An 18,101-nucleotide genomic window follows, 5' to 3' on the forward strand; every position below is an offset into this window, starting at 1 on the left:
ATAGGATGTATCAGTCAGGGTTTGATCGAAGAAGCAGAGTCACTTTGGGTAAGGTAGAATCAAGAATTTATAAAAAGCATCAGACCTCACAAAACTGTGGAAGCCAGTGCAGTACTCTGCAAGGGTACTGGGCCTGAAGTCAGTACAGATCAACCAGGCCTGCAGTTAAGAAGGAAAGCTGGGCAAAAAGTTTGAGAAGTTGAGGGCACACTGGAACCACAGGGACAAACTGGATCCTGTGTCTGTCTCTAACCACCTCTAATCTTGAGGATGCAGGTGACCTGCAAAAGCTCGAGCCCTTGGCCACAGAATTACTCAAGCACCTGGCCCAGGACTCAGAGAAGCTGAAGGACATAGCGCAGGTCCAGATCCTGCCAGCAAGTGAGCCAGCGGTTAGGGACAACATCCATGAACTGCCACCATACCTGGCACCCAACACTGACTTTCAGAGCATAAAGCGCTGCTTCACTTCCACCTCCCCAGTTTCGGGCTAATTTCTCTTGTGGCCAATCCCAATCTAGAACCATGCAAGAAAGGGAATTCTGGAAAATGTAGTTCTACTGTAGCTAAATGGACACAGTACAAAGCTACCAGAGTCACTCTCTGTCAACTTGGCAGTCACACACCCTTCTTTTAACCATACTTAACTTCTTATTTATTTGGTTGCACCTGGTCTTAGTTGCCACACGTGGGCTCCTTAGTTGCAGCGTGCGAACTCTTAGTTGTGGCATGCATGTGGGATCTAGTTCCCTGACCAGGGATCGAACCCGGGGCCCCTGCATTGGCAGCACAGAGTCTTATCCACTGCGCCACCAGGGAAGTCCCCATAGTTAACTTTTTTTTTTTAATTAATTAATTTATTTATATTTTTTTATTTTTGGCTGTGTTGGGTCTTCGTTTCTGTGAGAGGGCTTTCTCCAGTTGCAGCAAGCGGGGGCCACTCTTCATCACGGTGCGCGGGGCTCTCACCGTCGTGGCCTCTCCCATTGCGGAGCACAGGCTCCAGACGCGCAGGCTCAGTAGTTGTGGCTCACGGGCTCAGTCGCTCCGCGGCATGTGGGATCTTCCCAGACCAGGGCTCGAACCCGTGTCCCCTGCATTGGCAGGCAGATTCTTAACCACTGCGCCACCAGGGAAGCCCAACCTCTTCTTTTTAAAAAAATTTATTTATTTATTTATTTTTGGTTGTGTTGGGTCTTCGTTGCTGCGTGCAGGCTTCATCTAGTTGCGGTGAGCGGGGGCTACTCTTTGTTGCGATGCGCGGTTTTCTCATTGCAGTGGCTTCTCTTGTTGCAGAGCATGGGCTCTAGGTGCACCGGCTTCAGTAGTTGTGGCTCGCGGGCTCTAGAGCGCAGGCTCAGTAGCTGTGGTGCACAGGCTTAGTTGCTCCGAGGCACGTGGGATCTAGTTCCCTGACCAGGGCTCAAACCCGTGTCCCCTGCATTGGCAGGTGGATTCTTAACCACTGCTCCACCAGGGAAGCCCTTTAACTTCTAAATAAAAATAGCAAAATCATGCTTCCATGTAACATGACCCAACTGTCCCCCATGCAACTGAAAACATTACCCCATCTAAAGTCCCTTTATTCATCTTTGGGTAGTCATTCTTTCTCTAGCAGAGTCACACTCTCTTTTGATTATTTTGTTACTTACTTCTGTTGCGGTTATATGTTGCTGAATAACAAACCAACCTAAACCTATAGGCATTGCAAAAGACTGAATGTTTGTGTCCTCTCAAAATTCATATGTTGAAATCCCAATCCCCAATGTGTTCGTATTGGAAATGGGGATTTGGGGAGGTGATTGGGTCATGAGGGCAGGCACGAATGGGATTAATGTCCTGATAAAAGAGACCCCAGAGAGCTCCCTTGTCCCTTTTGCTATGTGAGGACACAGCGAAAAGGCATCCATCTATGAACCAGGAGGTGGACCCTTACCACTGAATCCACTGGTGCCTTGATCTTAGACTCAGTATCCAGAGCCGGGAGAAATAAATACCTGCTTATAAGACACCCAGTCTGTGGTATTTTGTTACAGCAGCTCAAATGGACTAAGATAGGCATCAAACAACAACCATGGATTTAGTGTGTCAGGAATTTGGAAAGGCACAGCAAGGATGGTTCTTCTATGCTCCACAATGTCTGGGCCGGGATGACTCAAACAGCTGAGGGTGAGAACAACTGGGGCCAGAGAATCCATTTCCAAGGTGGCTTCTTCATTCACATTTCTGGCACTTGGCCTGGGATGGCTGAAGGACAGGATTATCTGGGACCATCAACTGGAAAGCCTATATGTGGCCTCTCCTGCATGGTGGTATCAAGGTAGTTGGACATTACAAGGCTGCTCACAGCTCTAAAATGAATTTCCCAGTAAATAAGGTAGAAACTGCAAGGCCTTTTATTTTTTTTATATTTTTATTTTATTTATTTATTTATTTTTGGCTGCATTGTGTCTTCATTGCGGTGGCTTCTTTTGTTGAGGAGCACGGGCTCTAGGCGTGCGGGCTTAGTAGCTGTGGCTCGCGGGCTCTAGAGCACAGGCTCAGTAATTGTGGCGCATGGGCTTAGCTGCTCCCACAGCATGTGGGATCTTCCCAGACCAGGGCTCGAACCCGTGTCCCCTGCATTGGCAGGCAGATTCTTAACCACTGAGCCACCAGGGAAGCCCCATGCAAGGCCTTTTATGACGTAGCTTTGGAAGTCACCTAGTGTCACTTACTCCATACTCTATTGGTTGAAGGAGTCACAGCCCCTTCCAGATTCAAGGAAAGGGAACATATACTTTGCCCTTTAATGGGAAGAATGTCGAAGAAATTGAGGCTGTTTTAAAACCACCACCTGGAACGCTGTCTAGTCTAGTTCTTGCTTATCCATAGCAGGTGGCTAGTTCACCCTTTGGTAATTATTTAACACCACTTTTATTCCTGTTCATATCTCACCTGTATCAAACGATGAGAGTGATGCCTGTGAGAATATTACTACAGGTGCCTTCTTTTCTATGCTTCCCAAGGGCTCTTGGAAATTTACATATGCCTCATAGCTAAGCTCACATTCTAATTTTTCTACAAATGTATCATTTACAGGTGATCCCCTGACTTATAATTCCTTGGCTTGAGATCCCTGCTGACAGCCTGTGTTGTAGCATGTATGATTCCTAATGGCTTTAGCTGACAATAATGAAATGAGTGGTCAACTAACCAATGAACAGTGATAAGAAAATGTCTTCAGCTGATTTATGAAGTAGAGAAACAGGCTTCTGAATCAAACAACAATTTGGTCAAGACACTTTTCTACCTTAAAAGACTTAGGAATTGGCACAATAAAATAGAAAAGGAAGATAAATGATTGGCAAAACAACCAAGTTCAGAGGAAAGCTGAAAGCTGTTTTGCAGGAGTGGCTTATAGAATAGACTTGACCATCATTCTGGGACCAGTTAGGTTGTATTTTGGTTGTCGCCTATACCCAGCACATAATAAAGGCTCTCTTTTTCTGAAGAACTAGAGCACTTATAGTCTGAACCATTCATTTATTTTATTTTTTAAAATTTATTTATTTATTTATTTATTTATTTATTGTTGGCTGCGTTGGGTCTTTGTTGTTGCGCACGGGCTTTCTCTAGTTACGGCGAGCGGGGGCTACTCTTCCTTGCAGTACGCAGGCTTCTCATTGCGGTGGCTTCTCTTGTTGCAGAGCATGGGCTCTAGGTGCACGGACTTCAAGAGTTGCGGCACACAGGCTCAGTAGTTGTGGCTTACGGGCTCTAGAGCGCCGGCTCCGTAGTTGTGATGCATGGGCTTAGTTGCTCCGTGGCATGTGGGATCTTCACGGACCAGGGCTCGAACCCGTGTCCCCTGCACTGGCAGGCGGATTCTTAACCACTGTGCCACCAGGGGAGTCCCCCATTCATTTATTTATTCAACAAATATCTATTGAGAGCCTTCGTTGGGTCAGGTAGTGTTTTTCTTTGCTGTTCAGCACAGCCTCTGACCTCAGAGGATTGTGAAGGAGACTGAAAAAAACAAAACTAAAAAACAGAAACAAAGAAACCAAACGTATAATACAGTAAGAGAGCTCAAGAAAAAGCACTTAACTATAAACAAGCTTGTTTCACTCTTGGTCTCATGCCTTAATCTCCTCCAATATGACTATAAGGTCCTTGAAGGCAGGGACCTCCTTTTATATCTGCATACCACTCAGTACTCAGCTCAGTGACATGTCCACAATGGTTATTTGGACTAAACATCATTAAACATTTGCTAATGGCTTGACTGATAAATACTGAAATGAAACGAGGTTGTGGAGGTATAAAATGTTTGCATTACTTTTTGTCTCCTGCAAAGGTTATTGGTTGCCCATCTGTGCATTAAACCATCACCACCAACAAGTAAGAGTGTCCTCTGTACCATTTTATGCTTGGAAAGAGGAACAACAGGGCTTTGATTCCTTGATACCCAAGAGTTCTATGGTGACTTGATTCTTCTCTGCTAGCTAATGGTGCAACCATGATAAGAAGGGGATTTGGCTCTGCCATTACTTAACCACTTGGGGCCTCTGATTCCTCAACTTTGAGCAAGATTAGTGTTCCCTTCTGCTTTATTCAGTACACATGTTCTTGTTTTATAACTAGTTCGGGTGCCGGGTAAGATGCAGCACCTAGACTGTCCATAAACCCATGGGATGGGGCATTGGCCTCTCCCTGTGTTTCCGTTGTCCCACCGTAAATTCCCAATCCTTATGAGGTTTTAGTCGCAGTGAATTTTCCCCTCAAAAACCAAACAGGATAATAATGAACCACTTTCTTGCATTTTCTATCAAGACAGCTCTTTGTGAGTTTTAAATGTTCTGTTCAGATTCAAAGAAGCTGGTTTCTTCATGAGTGGTTGGAATAAGACTTTTCTTGGAAGCTATTGAATATGGATTAGTTGGATTGTTTCGCAGGAAATAAAAAGCAGGCTCTAGGGTGACTACTTCAGCACTTAATTGGGTTAGCAAAGAACTGCAAATGAGAGGTTTCCCTTAGGAGGGAAAGGATGTTTACAGGCCCCCCCCACCCCCCTAGGTGGTGGATTTTAACCTAAACGTTAGTCTTCAAATGCAGCCTTTAATTTAGGAACCATTACAAGAATCTATGAGAGCAGAAAATGTCAGGTTGAAAAATTAACACATCACAGGAGTTAATTAGAACCCAGCCTCTCATTAGATGCAAATGGAGAGCCCTCCAACTGCCCAACAGCCCGCTGAAGTCATGTTTGTTGCCGCTCCAAAGTGGCTGCATCCTTATTACTCAGGGAGTGGACTAAGAAGCTGCCCAGGCACTCAGGCCAGAGCCACTAGGGACCCATGGCCTGCCCTTTAGGTTAACAGAAGGTCTATTCCCAAGTCCGTACCTTCTACTCCTCTCCTAAACGCTCTGCGTGTCACAGGGTGGATAGCCTTCTGCCTGGAACTCCCTTGGGGAAGTGTTTTCTGCAACAAAGACAAACATGCCATGCCTGTCACCAGGCGCAGATTGTCGACTGTGTAAACCACTCTGTGAGAGGGAGGCTGAGGAGCTCCAGGCCATTCAGACTTAGTTCTAAGTCGTGGTCTTTGTTTTCTTTCCACATTCAGACTGAAATGTGATTCCCCTGGCTTTCTTTTTTGGAAAATACCTGCGATGAGTTCCATGCCGGGAAAGAAAAGCTGTTGACAGGAAAAGCTTCTGACGGGCAAGGGGCTTTTTCAAGTGCTCTCAAAGGAGACAGTCGCTTCAAGCAGGCTGAGGCAGGGATGCCCGGGCTCTAGGAATAAGAGGTCCAGATCACAAAAGTATCGTCTTTAACTATGGATTAGGCCAAGTGTCAAGCAGCTTCCTCTGTAAGAGCAGTGCCATGCACACAGACTTCTGGGCCAGGCAGATATGCATCTGAGTCCTTCTCTGTCACTTACTCTGTGTTCTTGGGCAAACTGCTTAACCTCTCGGAACATCAGTTTTCTCAGGCTGTTGTGTGAAATAAATGACATAATGCATGTAAAGTGTGTAAAACAGTATCTGGCACAAAGCAAAGGTTCTATATGAGTTACTTGTTATTGACTTAATGGTATTCCTTCACCCAACACCAGTGGGTTCCCTCTGTGTGCCAGGCCCTGTGCGAGGGACAGCTCCTGCTCCTTGACCTCACGGACTCCATTGTTTAATAAACCATGTACACATATCTTTAGCACAAAGCAAGCTCCCCTTCCCTCCCCGCAAGTGCCGTAGGAGAAGTGCCAATCGCACATAGCTCTGCTTTGTCCAGTAGCTCAGAATTCTGCTGATCATCCCCCTTTGGGCAGCCCTCCAAACTCAGCTACCTCTACCTTCAATTTACCCACAATTCTCTCTGTGTGCACTTACACATCGAGTTACAGTTGTCATTTTTTTTTTTTAATTTATTTTGGCTGTGTTGAGTCTTCGTTTGTGTGTGAGGGCTTTCTCTAGTTGTGGCAAGTGGGGGCCACTCTTCATCGCGGTGCGCAGGCCTCTCACTATCGCGGCCTCTCTTGTTGCGGAGCACAGGCTCCAGACGCGCAGGCCCAGTAGTTGTGGCTCATGGGCCTAGTTGCTCCGCGGCATGTGGGATCTTCCCAGACCAGGGCTCGAACCCGTGTTCCCCGCATTAGCGGGCAGATTCTCAACCACTGCGCCACCAGGGAAGACCCCTACAGTTGTCTTTTTATTCTTTGTCTCCTCCTGTGAGTTCCTACAGGGTGAGAATCATCTATTCATTTGATTCATTCATCTAATCATTTATTCATCTCTGTAGGCCAATGGTCTCAAGCATTACTCCGCAGAGATGAATGGGCACCACATGAGTGGTACAGAGCTCCTTCCAACTTGCATCCAGCCTCTGCCATATGCCAGACTTAGCTGAAATGGGAGGTTATAAACACACATTAAAACTTGGTGCCTGTCATCAAGTCCCTGGAAAACAGTGCTATAAGTGTTGGGCCAAAATACCTCAGGAAGAGAGTAGAAAGCTCTTAACCCAGATCCTCAGACCTGGGCTGCAGAAGATGTCCCACAACAAGAACAATAACCAAGTTATTCGGCGCTTAGGATGTGTCAGTGCGCTCAACGATTTACACGCATTATCTCATTTAACTCAGAACAACTGTGTGGGGGGAGATATGAACTTCCTTATTTTACAGATGGCCAGTCTGAGGCTCCGAGAGGCACACTGGCTTGACCACAGTCCTGCAACGAGTAAATGGCTTAGGAATCCACCTGCTGAGGGTTTCCCTGGCCCGACTGGAAAGTGGAGAGTGTGGGCTAGCACAAAGCTCCGTCCAAGGAGGGGCGGGTGGGGAGAAGGGCTGGGAGTGAGAGGGAAAAGTTGGATCGAAAAACGGCTGGCATGAGCCCCAGGACTCCCGCAGAAGCAGAATAAGTCAGAAAGAGATGCAGGCTGCAGGGGAGGGATGCCCAGGAGGCTGGGGAAGGGGAGCCCCGGCGGTTGTGCGCCTTCTCAGCCCCCCATGCACAGGTCAGGCTTCTCCCCTCCTGCCCTCTCACCCTCCCAACCTTATTTAGAAACCGTGTCCCCGAGACAGGAAGGGCGGCGGGCCGAGAAGCACGGAGCGTCCCGGTCTCATTTCCTTTCGAATCCCCCTGTGGAATTTCATTTCATACGGTGAGGAAATCGGAGCGCGAGACCGTTGGCTGGTCGGCTGCTCCGGGGCGCCTCCCCCATTCGCGGCTGGAGACAGACAGCTCCCGGGTGCAGGTCAGGCCGAGGCTGGGGGCGGGGAGAGGGGGACGGGCTCCAACCCAAGCAAGTTCGGAGTGAAAATAGCTGCGAGCTCACGCTGTACCAGGCACGGTGCTTAAGCACTTTACGCGTTATCTCTAATCCTCCCAAGTCTCTTTACGGATGAGGAAACTGACGCCGAGAGGCTGAGCCATTTGCTCAAGGTCACACAGCCGGATTTAAAGCCACAATCTTTGTAAATCCAAATCCCGTGTTCTTTGTATACGTTTCTCTGCTTGATGGGGAAGTGGCCACGGGCTGAGGTGACAGCTGGAAGAAAAAAGGAAAAGGGAGCCGACTCCTCTGGGAGCGCTTCTCACCTGGGACAGAAGGGGCAGGCTGGCCCGGCTGGAGCGTCTCGGCTCCATCCCCGCCTGGCCCCCGAGCGCCGGGAACCGGGTGGGAGGAAAGTGAGAGCCGGGAAGCGGGGCGGAGCGCTACGGGACGGGAGGGAGGGGCGGAGGAGGGGGGCGGGCGGGCGGGAGCCTGACCCTGCCCAGGGCAGAGCGGCCCCGCCCCTCGCTGGCCACGGCGCCCGGCCATTGGAGAGGCGCGCTGTCCGTCCCGTCCCGCCACCGCCCAGCAAACCTCCAGCGCCTCGGAGGGCTCGGGTGGTGAGAGCGGTGCGGCGCTGCGTGCTGGCGGGCTTCGCGGAGACGCTGAGCGACCGCGGCCGGCGCCGGGTTGGGGGCTCGCCGCCTGTGGCCATGACCCTCGCAGTCTGTCCTTCGGCCCCGGCCGGGGGCGTCTAATACCCCACACAGTCGCGCGCAGCTGCTGGAGAGCCCGGCCGCTGCCCCCTCGTCGCCCTTGGCGCCTTATCACACTTCCTTTCCCGGAGCTGGGAGCAGCGCGGGCAGCCGGCTCCCCCTTGCAAACTGGGGGTGTCTGCTGGAGCAGCCCTCGCCACCGCCGCCGCTGCCCCCCGGCTCTGGCCATGGCCTGGCGGGGCGCAGGGCCGCGCGTCCTGGGGGCCCCCGGGGGCGTCGGTCTCAGCCTGCGGCTGCTGCTACTCTTGCTGCTGCTCCTGAGGCCGGCGCGGGGCTTCGGGGACGAGGAGGAGCGGCGCTGCGACCCCATCCGCATCTCTATGTGCCAGAACCTGGGCTACAACGTGACCAAGATGCCCAACCTGGTGGGGCACGAGCTGCAGACGGACGCCGAGCTGCAGCTGACAACTTTCACGCCGCTCATCCAGTACGGCTGCTCCAGCCAGCTGCAGGTGGGCGCCCCTACCCCGGGCGGGACCCCTTGGGCAGGGACGCCCCAAACTAACTCCGTGGAGCCCTTGCCAAGTCAAGCCCCCTGCCCCCTTCCTAAGTGTGAAGGGTATTAACTATCCTGGAGAAGTGGTTTCCATTCCCACCCCCACTTTTCTGTCCCTTCTCAGGGACTGGAAGCCAAAACATTGTGTAAGTCATCTGGCCTGCGAAAGAACCCACTCTTACACCCCGCCCTTCCGTTTTTCTCCCCTGCCCACCCGTGTCTGGCCAAGCCCCTAACCCCAGTGGAGCCGAGAGTTATCTTTGCCAAGGATTCTGGCCGCCGCTGCTCGGTGGGCGAGTCCCAGGCAGGGCAGCCAGCTGCAGCTAAGACTTGGAAGGAGAGATAAGGAGACGGGAACTTCTCCTCCCTCACCGACCTCCTTTCTCCCCCCATATTTTTTGGGTGTGTTATTAAAGGAAACACCCCTGCCCCGTTTCTGCAGAATGGCCCCTCGCGTCGTCCTGCATGATTTTAGAGGTCATGCAGTAAGGAATGGCTGCGATGGCTTGAGTTCCTTCTTAGCCTCAGGGTTAAGGGCAGGTTTAGTACTTGGAAGGGGAGAAGATATCACTTGGGAAAAAGGCGTTAGTATGGTCAAGCTCCAGAAGGTGGTTTGTGTATTGGAAGTTTTTTTGTTTTTTTTTTTGTTTTTTTTTTTTGCTGTCATTAAAAATGTTAAAGCTTATGTAATAATATAGATAATGTTCATCCTACCATAAAAAGTGAAGAATTTGCATATACAGGGTGATTATATAATCTTATAACAACAACCAGTTCATTTAAAAAAAAAAAAAGAACCGAAAGGAAATTTTTAAAAATGTTAACACTGGTTGTGTTTTGATTGGTGAGGCTATGAGTGATTTTTAGAAGTTTAGAAAAGAGAGAAGTTGGGGGAAATAGAGGATAGTTAGCCAGGCTAAAAGCCTTAGAAATCTGTGGTTCTGGTTGTAACTTTTGAGAGATAAGAAACAGGCAGGCAGCTGACTTACTAGGTGCATGTTTTTACGTAGGTCATTTGGAAAGTTGGATTGTGGTTTCAGAAAGATGGTTGGGATTAGACCTGTTGCTGGTAAAATGTCCCTTTGGAAGTTTCAGGACTTTAGAACTAGGTTATAAAAACTTGAGAAAATGATTCTCTAGCTCTCAGTTTGGAAACAGCACATATCCTGACATCAGTGACAATTTTGTTGGCGAAACAGCTTTTGCAGGGATATATATTTTTAATTACATGTATCCTGGGGAGGCAGCCAAGCTGTTTTGAAGGACAGGACTGGATCCCTTTACATGCTGGAAAATAGTTACTTGTAACTCTAGACTTCATAGACAACATCTGTAAGGAGCCAAGCAGACTGTTTATCAATGCTGGAGGAATTGAGGACAGCAACTGGACTCTCCCCTGCTGGTATTGCAGCTTCAGGGACTGAACATTTATATTTTCCTATTGTGCTTCATTATTATTCTTTGAGGAAACCTGGCCAAACAAACCCCTGGTATCCAGAGGCTTCAACCTGCATCCCATCCTTGGATTTAACAGTATCTCAGTGAGGACATTTTCTCTTTCAATATGAGACTGGTTAAAAAAATAATTTTAGGGGATAAAATAGAGAAAGGAGAGAATATTAACATGAGAGAAGCCGTATCTACTTTTTTTTTTTACATTTATTTTTACGGTGATAAAGAAATGGGGGTAAAAATAAATCACCCCATCACCCAAAGGACTGAGTCATTTGATTAGTCTGTCCAGCTCTTTCAAATAGTAGCTGAAAGGGGAGGGAGACTCAAAGTCAGCTTTTTAAGGTTTATTTCCCTAAGTGTTGTGCAAAAAGGGATTATGTAATTCTTTGAGTCCCTTTTATATATTTATTTATCTATGTTCTCCTGGAAAGGATTACTAGACCCAAAAGAAAAAAAGTGTGCAAGTGATGGATTATTAGGCACATTTGTTTGAGGTCAGAGTCAACAGACACCCCGTAGACTGATTTAAAAGTAGATGCATACTTTGCCCAGAAGCATTCAAGTCAGTTTTGTGCAAGCCTTTGGTCAAACTTCCAAGTCATTGTTTTCTTTGCTCGTTTCATGACTTTTCCAGTTCTTCCTTTGTTCCGTGTATGTGCCCATGTGCACAGAGAAGGTCAATATCCCCATCGGCCCCTGCGGCGGGATGTGTCTTTCGGTCAAGAGACGTTGCGAGCCTGTCCTGAAGGAATTTGGATTTGCCTGGCCGGAGAGCCTGAACTGCAGCAAATTCCCACCACAGAATGACCACAACCACATGTGCATGGAAGGGCCAGGTGATGAGGAGGTGCCCTTACCTCACAAAACCCCCATCCAGCCTGGGGAAGAGTGCCATTCCGTGGGGACCAACTCTGATCAGTACATCTGGGTGAAGAGGAGCCTGAACTGCGTTCTCAAGTGCGGCTATGATGCTGGCTTATACAGCCGCTCGGCCAAGGAGTTCACCGATATCTGGATGGCCGTGTGGGCCAGCTTGTGCTTCATCTCCACCGCCTTCACTGTGCTGACCTTCCTGATCGATTCTGCCAGGTTTTCCTACCCGGAGCGCCCCATCATATTTCTCAGTATGTGCTATAATATTTATAGCATTGCTTATATTGTCAGGCTGACTGTAGGCCGGGAAAGGATATCCTGCGATTTTGAAGAGGCAGCAGAACCTGTTCTCATCCAAGAAGGACTTAAGAACACAGGATGTGCAATCATTTTCTTGCTGATGTACTTTTTTGGAATGGCCAGTTCCATCTGGTGGGTTATTCTGACACTCACTTGGTTTTTGGCAGCGGGACTCAAATGGGGTCATGAAGCCATTGAAATGCACAGCTCTTATTTCCACATTGCAGCCTGGGCTATCCCTGCAGTGAAAACCATTGTCATCTTGATTATGAGACTGGTGGATGCAGATGAATTGACTGGCCTGTGCTATGTGGGGAACCAAAACCTTGATGCCCTCACGGGCTTTGTGGTGGCTCCCCTCTTCACTTACTTGGTGATTGGAACCTTGTTCATTGCTGCAGGCTTGGTGGCCTTGTTCAAAATTCGGTCGAATCTTCAAAAGGATGGGACAAAGACAGACAAGTTGGAAAGGCTGATGGTCAAGATTGGGGTCTTCTCAGTCCTGTACACCGTGCCTGCAACCTGTGTGATTGCCTGTTATTTCTATGAAATCTCCAACTGGGCGCTCTTCCGGTATTCCGCAGATGACTCCAATATGGCGGTTGAGATGTTGAAAATTTTTATGTCTTTGCTGGTAGGCATCACTTCAGGCATGTGGATTTGGTCTGCCAAAACTCTTCACACGTGGCAGAAGTGTTCCAACAGATTGGTGAATTCTGGGAAGGTAAAGAGAGAAAAAAGAGGGAATGGTTGGGTGAAGCCTGGGAGAGGCAATGAAACTGTGGTGTAAGGCTAGCCAGCCTCCACGCTTTCCAGATTTTGAAGGGGGCATGCCAGCATTGCAGTGCAAATGCTACTAAAAGCTTCATGCAGTGAATCTCAGTTTGAACAAGCTAGCAACACTTAAGTGACCCCCATAACCCTCCACCACTCTCCCCCATCTTCCCCCAGCATCATAAAAACTAATGATTTTGCTGCGGACTTTGGAATGATCCAAAATGGAAAAGCCGGTTAGAGGCTTTCAAAGCTGTGAAAAATCAAAACATTGATCACTTTAGCAGGTCGCAGCTTGGAGCGTGGAGGTCCTGCCTAGATTCCAGGAGGTCCAGGGCGATGCTGCTTTTCCCTGCAGGGTGGGATTTGAGCTGTGAGTAGGCAACTTGCAGGGAGAAAGATTAACTTTTTTAACCCTTTAAAAATTTTAAATACTAACTGGGTATTTCAGATAGCAAAGCGATCTATAAACACTGGAAACGCTGGGTTCAGAGAAGTGTTACAAGAGTTTTATAGTTTGGCTGGTCTAACATAAACATTTTCTGTGGTGTACTGTCTGCTGTTTAGAACTTTGTGGATTGCTCTCCCAAGAGGTGGTGTCAGAATCTTTCAGTGCCTTTGTCATAAAACAGAATTGTTTGAACAAACAAAAGTACTGTACAAACACACATAAGGTATCCAGTGGATTTTTCTTCTCTCTCTTCCTCTTAAATTTCAACAGCTCTGCCCTAGGCTGCTGCTGTTTTCTCCATTTTACGTTAATGACTCAAAAACAGGTATTTTTATAGGAATTTTTGCACTGCAGCATGCCTAATGAGGGGGAAAGGAAGGGTGATTCACTTTCTTGACAATCACTTAATTCAGAGGAAAATGATATTTACCAACTCGACTTACCTTACCCACCCCAGAGACCGACTGCATTGAGCAACGGGGACTTAATATATTTTACTTTGTGTGATTGCATCTATGCAGACGCCAGTCTGGAAGAGCTAAAATGTTAAGTTTCTTGGCAACTTTGCATTCACACAGATTAGCTATGTAATTTGTGTGTGTCAATTACAATTAAAAGCACATTCTTGGACCATGACATAATAGTTACTCAGCTGACTTTAAAGCTATGGTCAGCTTGCATTCTCAGAATGATAGTGCCTTTTTTTTCCCTTTAGCATAAGAATGTTATCAGAGTCTGGTCTACTTACCACAATGGAGACTTTTTCAATTTTGTAAAAGGAGCTAAGGACAGCTAATCCAACTACTTGGTGCATAATTATTTCCTAGTAATTGGCAAGGGCTCCGTATAAGATTTCCTTGGAGGCAGTGTGGCCTGGAGTATTTATATGGTGCTTAATGAATCTCCAGAATGCCAGCCAGGAGCTTGATTGGTTCGTAGGGAATAAAGTGTAGACCATATGAAATGAACTGCAAACTCTAACAGCACAGGTCTTAATTGCCTTTTGCAGAGGTATCCAGAGCTTTTAAAATTTATGCTTTATGTTCCTTGCAAGGGGGTACCCCCTAGCAGACTCTCAAAAGCTGCAATTCTTTTAAAATTGTAACTGGCCTTTCTCCTAACCCGCCTGAGGCCTTCTAATCACCAGATCTCTGGGACAAATTATTGACGATGTCACAGGTTGCTGTCCTTGAAGTTCATACCTGTCTTTGCTTCAGCAACTACCTTGCGATGACTCATTTATTTATTCATGCTCCTCCCCCCTTTAAAACAGGTAGGAAAGCTCTTTTATCACATTTCTTTGTGGAAAAATATTTCCAGGGACTCAAAATTCCAAATAGGAGTTCAAATTCTGGAAATAAGCATGTCTTTTTTTTGTTTGAGCTTTATGCCCCCTGGTTTGACATTTTCCTTTCTTCTTTCTCTGTTGTGGTGTGGTTCTTGAGCTGTCTGAGATGAAGATGCACGTAAGGTCTGTTGCATGTTTTAGAAGGCAAAGTCTTGGGGCTTTGGACACAGATGCTAAGTGGGCACCGGTGGCCCCTGCTGTGTGTGCTGAGCCTGAGTACCTTGGCTGGACTCTGGGTCAGGGCTCCAGGAGCATGAGAAATGATCCCCAGAAGGACCAGTTGAACTCCATCTGAGACTGCATCGCCTATGAAATGTAAAATGTGAACGCCCCGTGCTGCTTGCAGATGGTTCCCATAGCTGGCCGGGGCCCTGGAGCATGCACCCAGGGGCAGAGCCTGCCCTTACTCACGCTCTGCTCCAGTGTCTTGGGAGTTGTGCGGAGACTCTGGCCCAGGAAAGGAAAGAAGGACCAGGCAGGGGATTGTAATGCAGTTCTCTTTGTAATGTTTCAGTGATCGTGTGACCGACGCAGCACCTAGCAGAGGGCCCGGCATGGAGAGGGTGCTCAACATTTATGAATAGTAACAAATAAGTAACAATAAGAGTACTTGGGTGAACCTGGACCCCCAAGTTTTGGAGCTTTCTGGGTTGTAACGTGTCTCTTCCATAAATCTCTTGCCTTCACAGGAGAAATATATATTTGATCAGAAGTCGTCATCGGTGCAGAATAGATGAGTAGCCTTGGCAATGTCACAGGCTTATAGGCCGTTCCTTTCACATTCCAGACGATGGAGAGTGTTTACGGTTTTAAGAAAAGAGCTTTGTGGCCGAAGAGTTAGATATCAGTTACCTTGAAACGAATCCATCACCTGTTAAGTTGGTATTGGTTTTAAAAAAGTTAATTATCAGCACATTAATTGAGTGCTAACTGTGTGTAAAGCCCTGTGTTAGGCACCTTAGGGGATGTCAGGGAGGGTCAGCTCTGTTCTTCTAACTGACCTGCATTGGGATGCCCCTGGGTCTGCTGAACTTGGCCATTGGTTTCAGGAAGGAGCAGGGGCTACTGAATTGCCATCTGTTCCACTGTCACCATCCCATAAACCTCTTCCTGGGTCTTTCTCCCTTTAACACATCACTTATCCCTTCCCAGGATTCCCTGCAAATCGATTCACAGGGGTTTTGCCAGAAAGCATCAGCTCTGTTTCATGACAGTCTCCGTGGAAATCTCCTAGGAAGATCACAAACATTGGCTACAAGGACATGAACTCCCACAGCTACTATGGCTTCGGGAGCAGGCAGTTTAGGGCTTGGGGTGTTCTGGTGACTCGTACAGGTGAATTTGAGGACAGCATCTTGCTAGGGAAAAGGTTAGCGTTCTTTTTCTTTCTCGGAAATCTAGGATAAGTAGGTATAATTATAGCTTCCTACAAAATCCCTTGGCCTCAACAGGGACCAAGGGCACCTCTGTCCAGCCTCCTCTCTGGCAAACTCCTTTCTCCTCCTTCATAAAGGCCACACCTCAGGGCAGAGGAACATGGGAAGAGTGGAACTGGCCAGGACCGCCAGATGGAGCTACTTGGTTGATTCATATCCTTTTTCCTCTATGGAGACCCGTTTCCTGATCTCTGAGACTGCTTCTGATCTGGCAGCTTACTCAGGGACCTGGAACAGGAGAAGCGGTGACACTTTTTATTTCCCTGAGATGCTCTCTGACTTTGCTTTCCCCTGGCCCTCCCTCCCCTGCATCCTCCAAACCTGGAACCTGGGAAACTTCTGTATCTAGGTTCTGAATTGTGATGTTACCAGCACCCCCAGCTCCGTCCTCTCTGGCCCCCCTCAGCCCCCTGGTCACGGAATTCAGTGTTAGGAACCAAGCTGAGGCCTGAGGGTGTAAAGAGAAACTCGACAGCCTCAGCCCTGGAAGGCAGACTCAACTTAAGATTTCACCAGGATGGTGCAAGCCTCAGCTTCTAGCAAGGTGGCCACAACCGCAGTTAGGGGAGAGGGTTGTGGAGCCCAGACTCTGGAAGGAGCCCCCAGAATCGATCTGTTACACATCCTGCATTTCATTCTGTGATGGAGGAGTTTGGAGAGAGTTGCTATTCCAGCCCGAGATGTCGAGTCATTGGACTCTGATGGTTCTTTTTGTTCCTTTATTATACTTGGGTTCAGAGTCCCCGTCTGGGTTTGTATTATATCTGGCAAAGGACCCGGGTTCTCATTTTTCTTCTGGGCCTAGGCTGTAGATCTTGGAAACTCCTAGGAGAGCATTTTGCTCCTACCAAGGATCAGATACCAGAGCCTTAAATAATGGATTTTGTTTGGCTGCGGCCTGGTTTGAGCTGTCTGCTGCTGCCTCTTGCCATGCACATGTGCAGTGATGGCCCACTGGGTGTTACCTGGAGGGAAGTGAACCCCGGATCTCCCCAATAGGCCTCTTCTCCTTGGTACACCCAGTTGCCTATTCCTGATTTGCCTTGTTTCCCTTCTTCTTTGCATCAGCAAATTCCCAGTATTCACCCAGGCAACTTGTAGAGGGCCTGCTTGGGGTCCTATGAGCCGCGTCCTCCAAGCTTTTGTAGCTCCCTGATCGCCTACAATATTCAGTACATGACCACTGTCATCCCAGAAGGCTTCCGGGGAGGGGGCGGGAGCCCCTGCCCCATGGAGGCTGGGTCCATCTGCTCTCCCAGGTGTGCACCTTCCCCCATCCTGCTGAGGGCTCGGGCTGGTATGGCTGAGGGTTTGGGGAGGGGAGGCTGCTTTCCAGGTGTCTCCCCGTGGGGCATCTAGGTGGTCCTGAATTTTTTCCTACCTCACAGGGATGTTGTGAGACTTTAGAAGGAAGGAGGACAAAGGCCCCTTGAGCTCTTTGTAGGAAAGTCAGAATAAATATCAGGTGTGATCTATGCAGAGATGAAATTCGGCCTGCTGGTGAGGCAGACACGCTCGTGCTCTGCGGCTGTTCTCGGGCTCCCATGCCACCCAAGCTCCGGCCACCTCGTGGCCTACCTGAGGGACTTTCAGATGTTCGACATAGAGGTACCAGGCAGACCCCTCCTACATGCCCTGAACGAATTGCTGAACGTCAGAGGAAATGGACCCTGCTTTTGAGGATGTACAAACGTATGTCTGCATTGATGTCTGTACTGTAAATTTCTAATTTATCACTGTACAAAAATAAATAAATAAACTTTGCTATTTAATTTTTGTATCAAAGGAAAATAAAGTTTTGTTTAGTAGCTGGTGTGTGATTTGGCCTGTTCCTGCAGATGTCTGAAAGCCCCTGGGAAGCATGCTTACCCAGCAGTGAGAAATAGAGAATTGGGTTTGCAGGGCAGAGGGAGAGCCTCTTTCCGAGAGCCTCGTTGTCTTTTTTTTTTTTTTGCTGGTGCTATTTTCCCCCCCTGGGATTTCTCTTGGGTCAGCAAACCCCCGAGATCCAAAGTCAACAGACTTTATCACTACTGTGGTCATCAGTAACACTCAAGTGGTCACATGATGCTTCGGATGTGACTATGGTTCTCAAGCTGTCACCCCATGACACCCCTTTTTGGCATTTCCAATACATGTAACCATTTTTACACACCTTCCCAGTCCCTTTGACTTAATCTGGCAGCCTGAAAAAAGTTTCCCTATCACTGCTAGAGCTTCAGGCCTCTTGAAAAGGGGAAAGAGCTTTTTCTTTTAACTTCAGATTTTCATTAAAAGATTTTTTTATTTTTCTGGGTACAAAATTGTTCTGTTTCGTGTAATAGACATGGGAGTACGTTGTATCAGTCAGCCAGGAAAATGACTTCTTTAGCTAAATTTATAAGTTGGGTGGTCTGTGTCCCCATATCCAGAAAAGTCATCAGACAAAGC

General features: G+C 48.0%; 1 protein-coding gene across 2 annotated transcripts; it reads left to right on the plus strand.

The window, feature by feature from the left end:
- The first annotated feature begins 8,339 nt into the window (after nucleotides 1-8,339).
- On the plus strand, nucleotides 8,340-17,456 carry FZD4 (frizzled class receptor 4). Of its 2 annotated transcripts, XM_036861182.1 has the most exons (3): nucleotides 8,340-8,990; nucleotides 11,124-12,386; nucleotides 13,158-17,456. In XM_036861182.1, exons 1-3 carry the CDS (start codon nucleotides 8,706-8,708, stop codon nucleotides 13,248-13,250), a joined length of 1,641 nt encoding a protein of 546 aa, XP_036717077.1. In that variant the 5' UTR covers nucleotides 8,340-8,705; the 3' UTR covers nucleotides 13,251-17,456. The 2 variants fall into 2 exon arrangements, with proteins under 2 accessions (XP_036717077.1, XP_036717076.1); XM_036861181.1 differs by having other exon boundaries at nucleotides 8,611-8,990; nucleotides 11,124-17,456.
- Nucleotides 17,457-18,101: the final 645 nt, after the last annotated feature.

The sequence above is a fragment of the Balaenoptera musculus genome, chromosome 8 (assembly GCF_009873245.2).
Source record: "Balaenoptera musculus isolate JJ_BM4_2016_0621 chromosome 8, mBalMus1.pri.v3, whole genome shotgun sequence".
NCBI classification, from domain to species: Eukaryota; Metazoa; Chordata; class Mammalia; order Artiodactyla; family Balaenopteridae; genus Balaenoptera; species Balaenoptera musculus.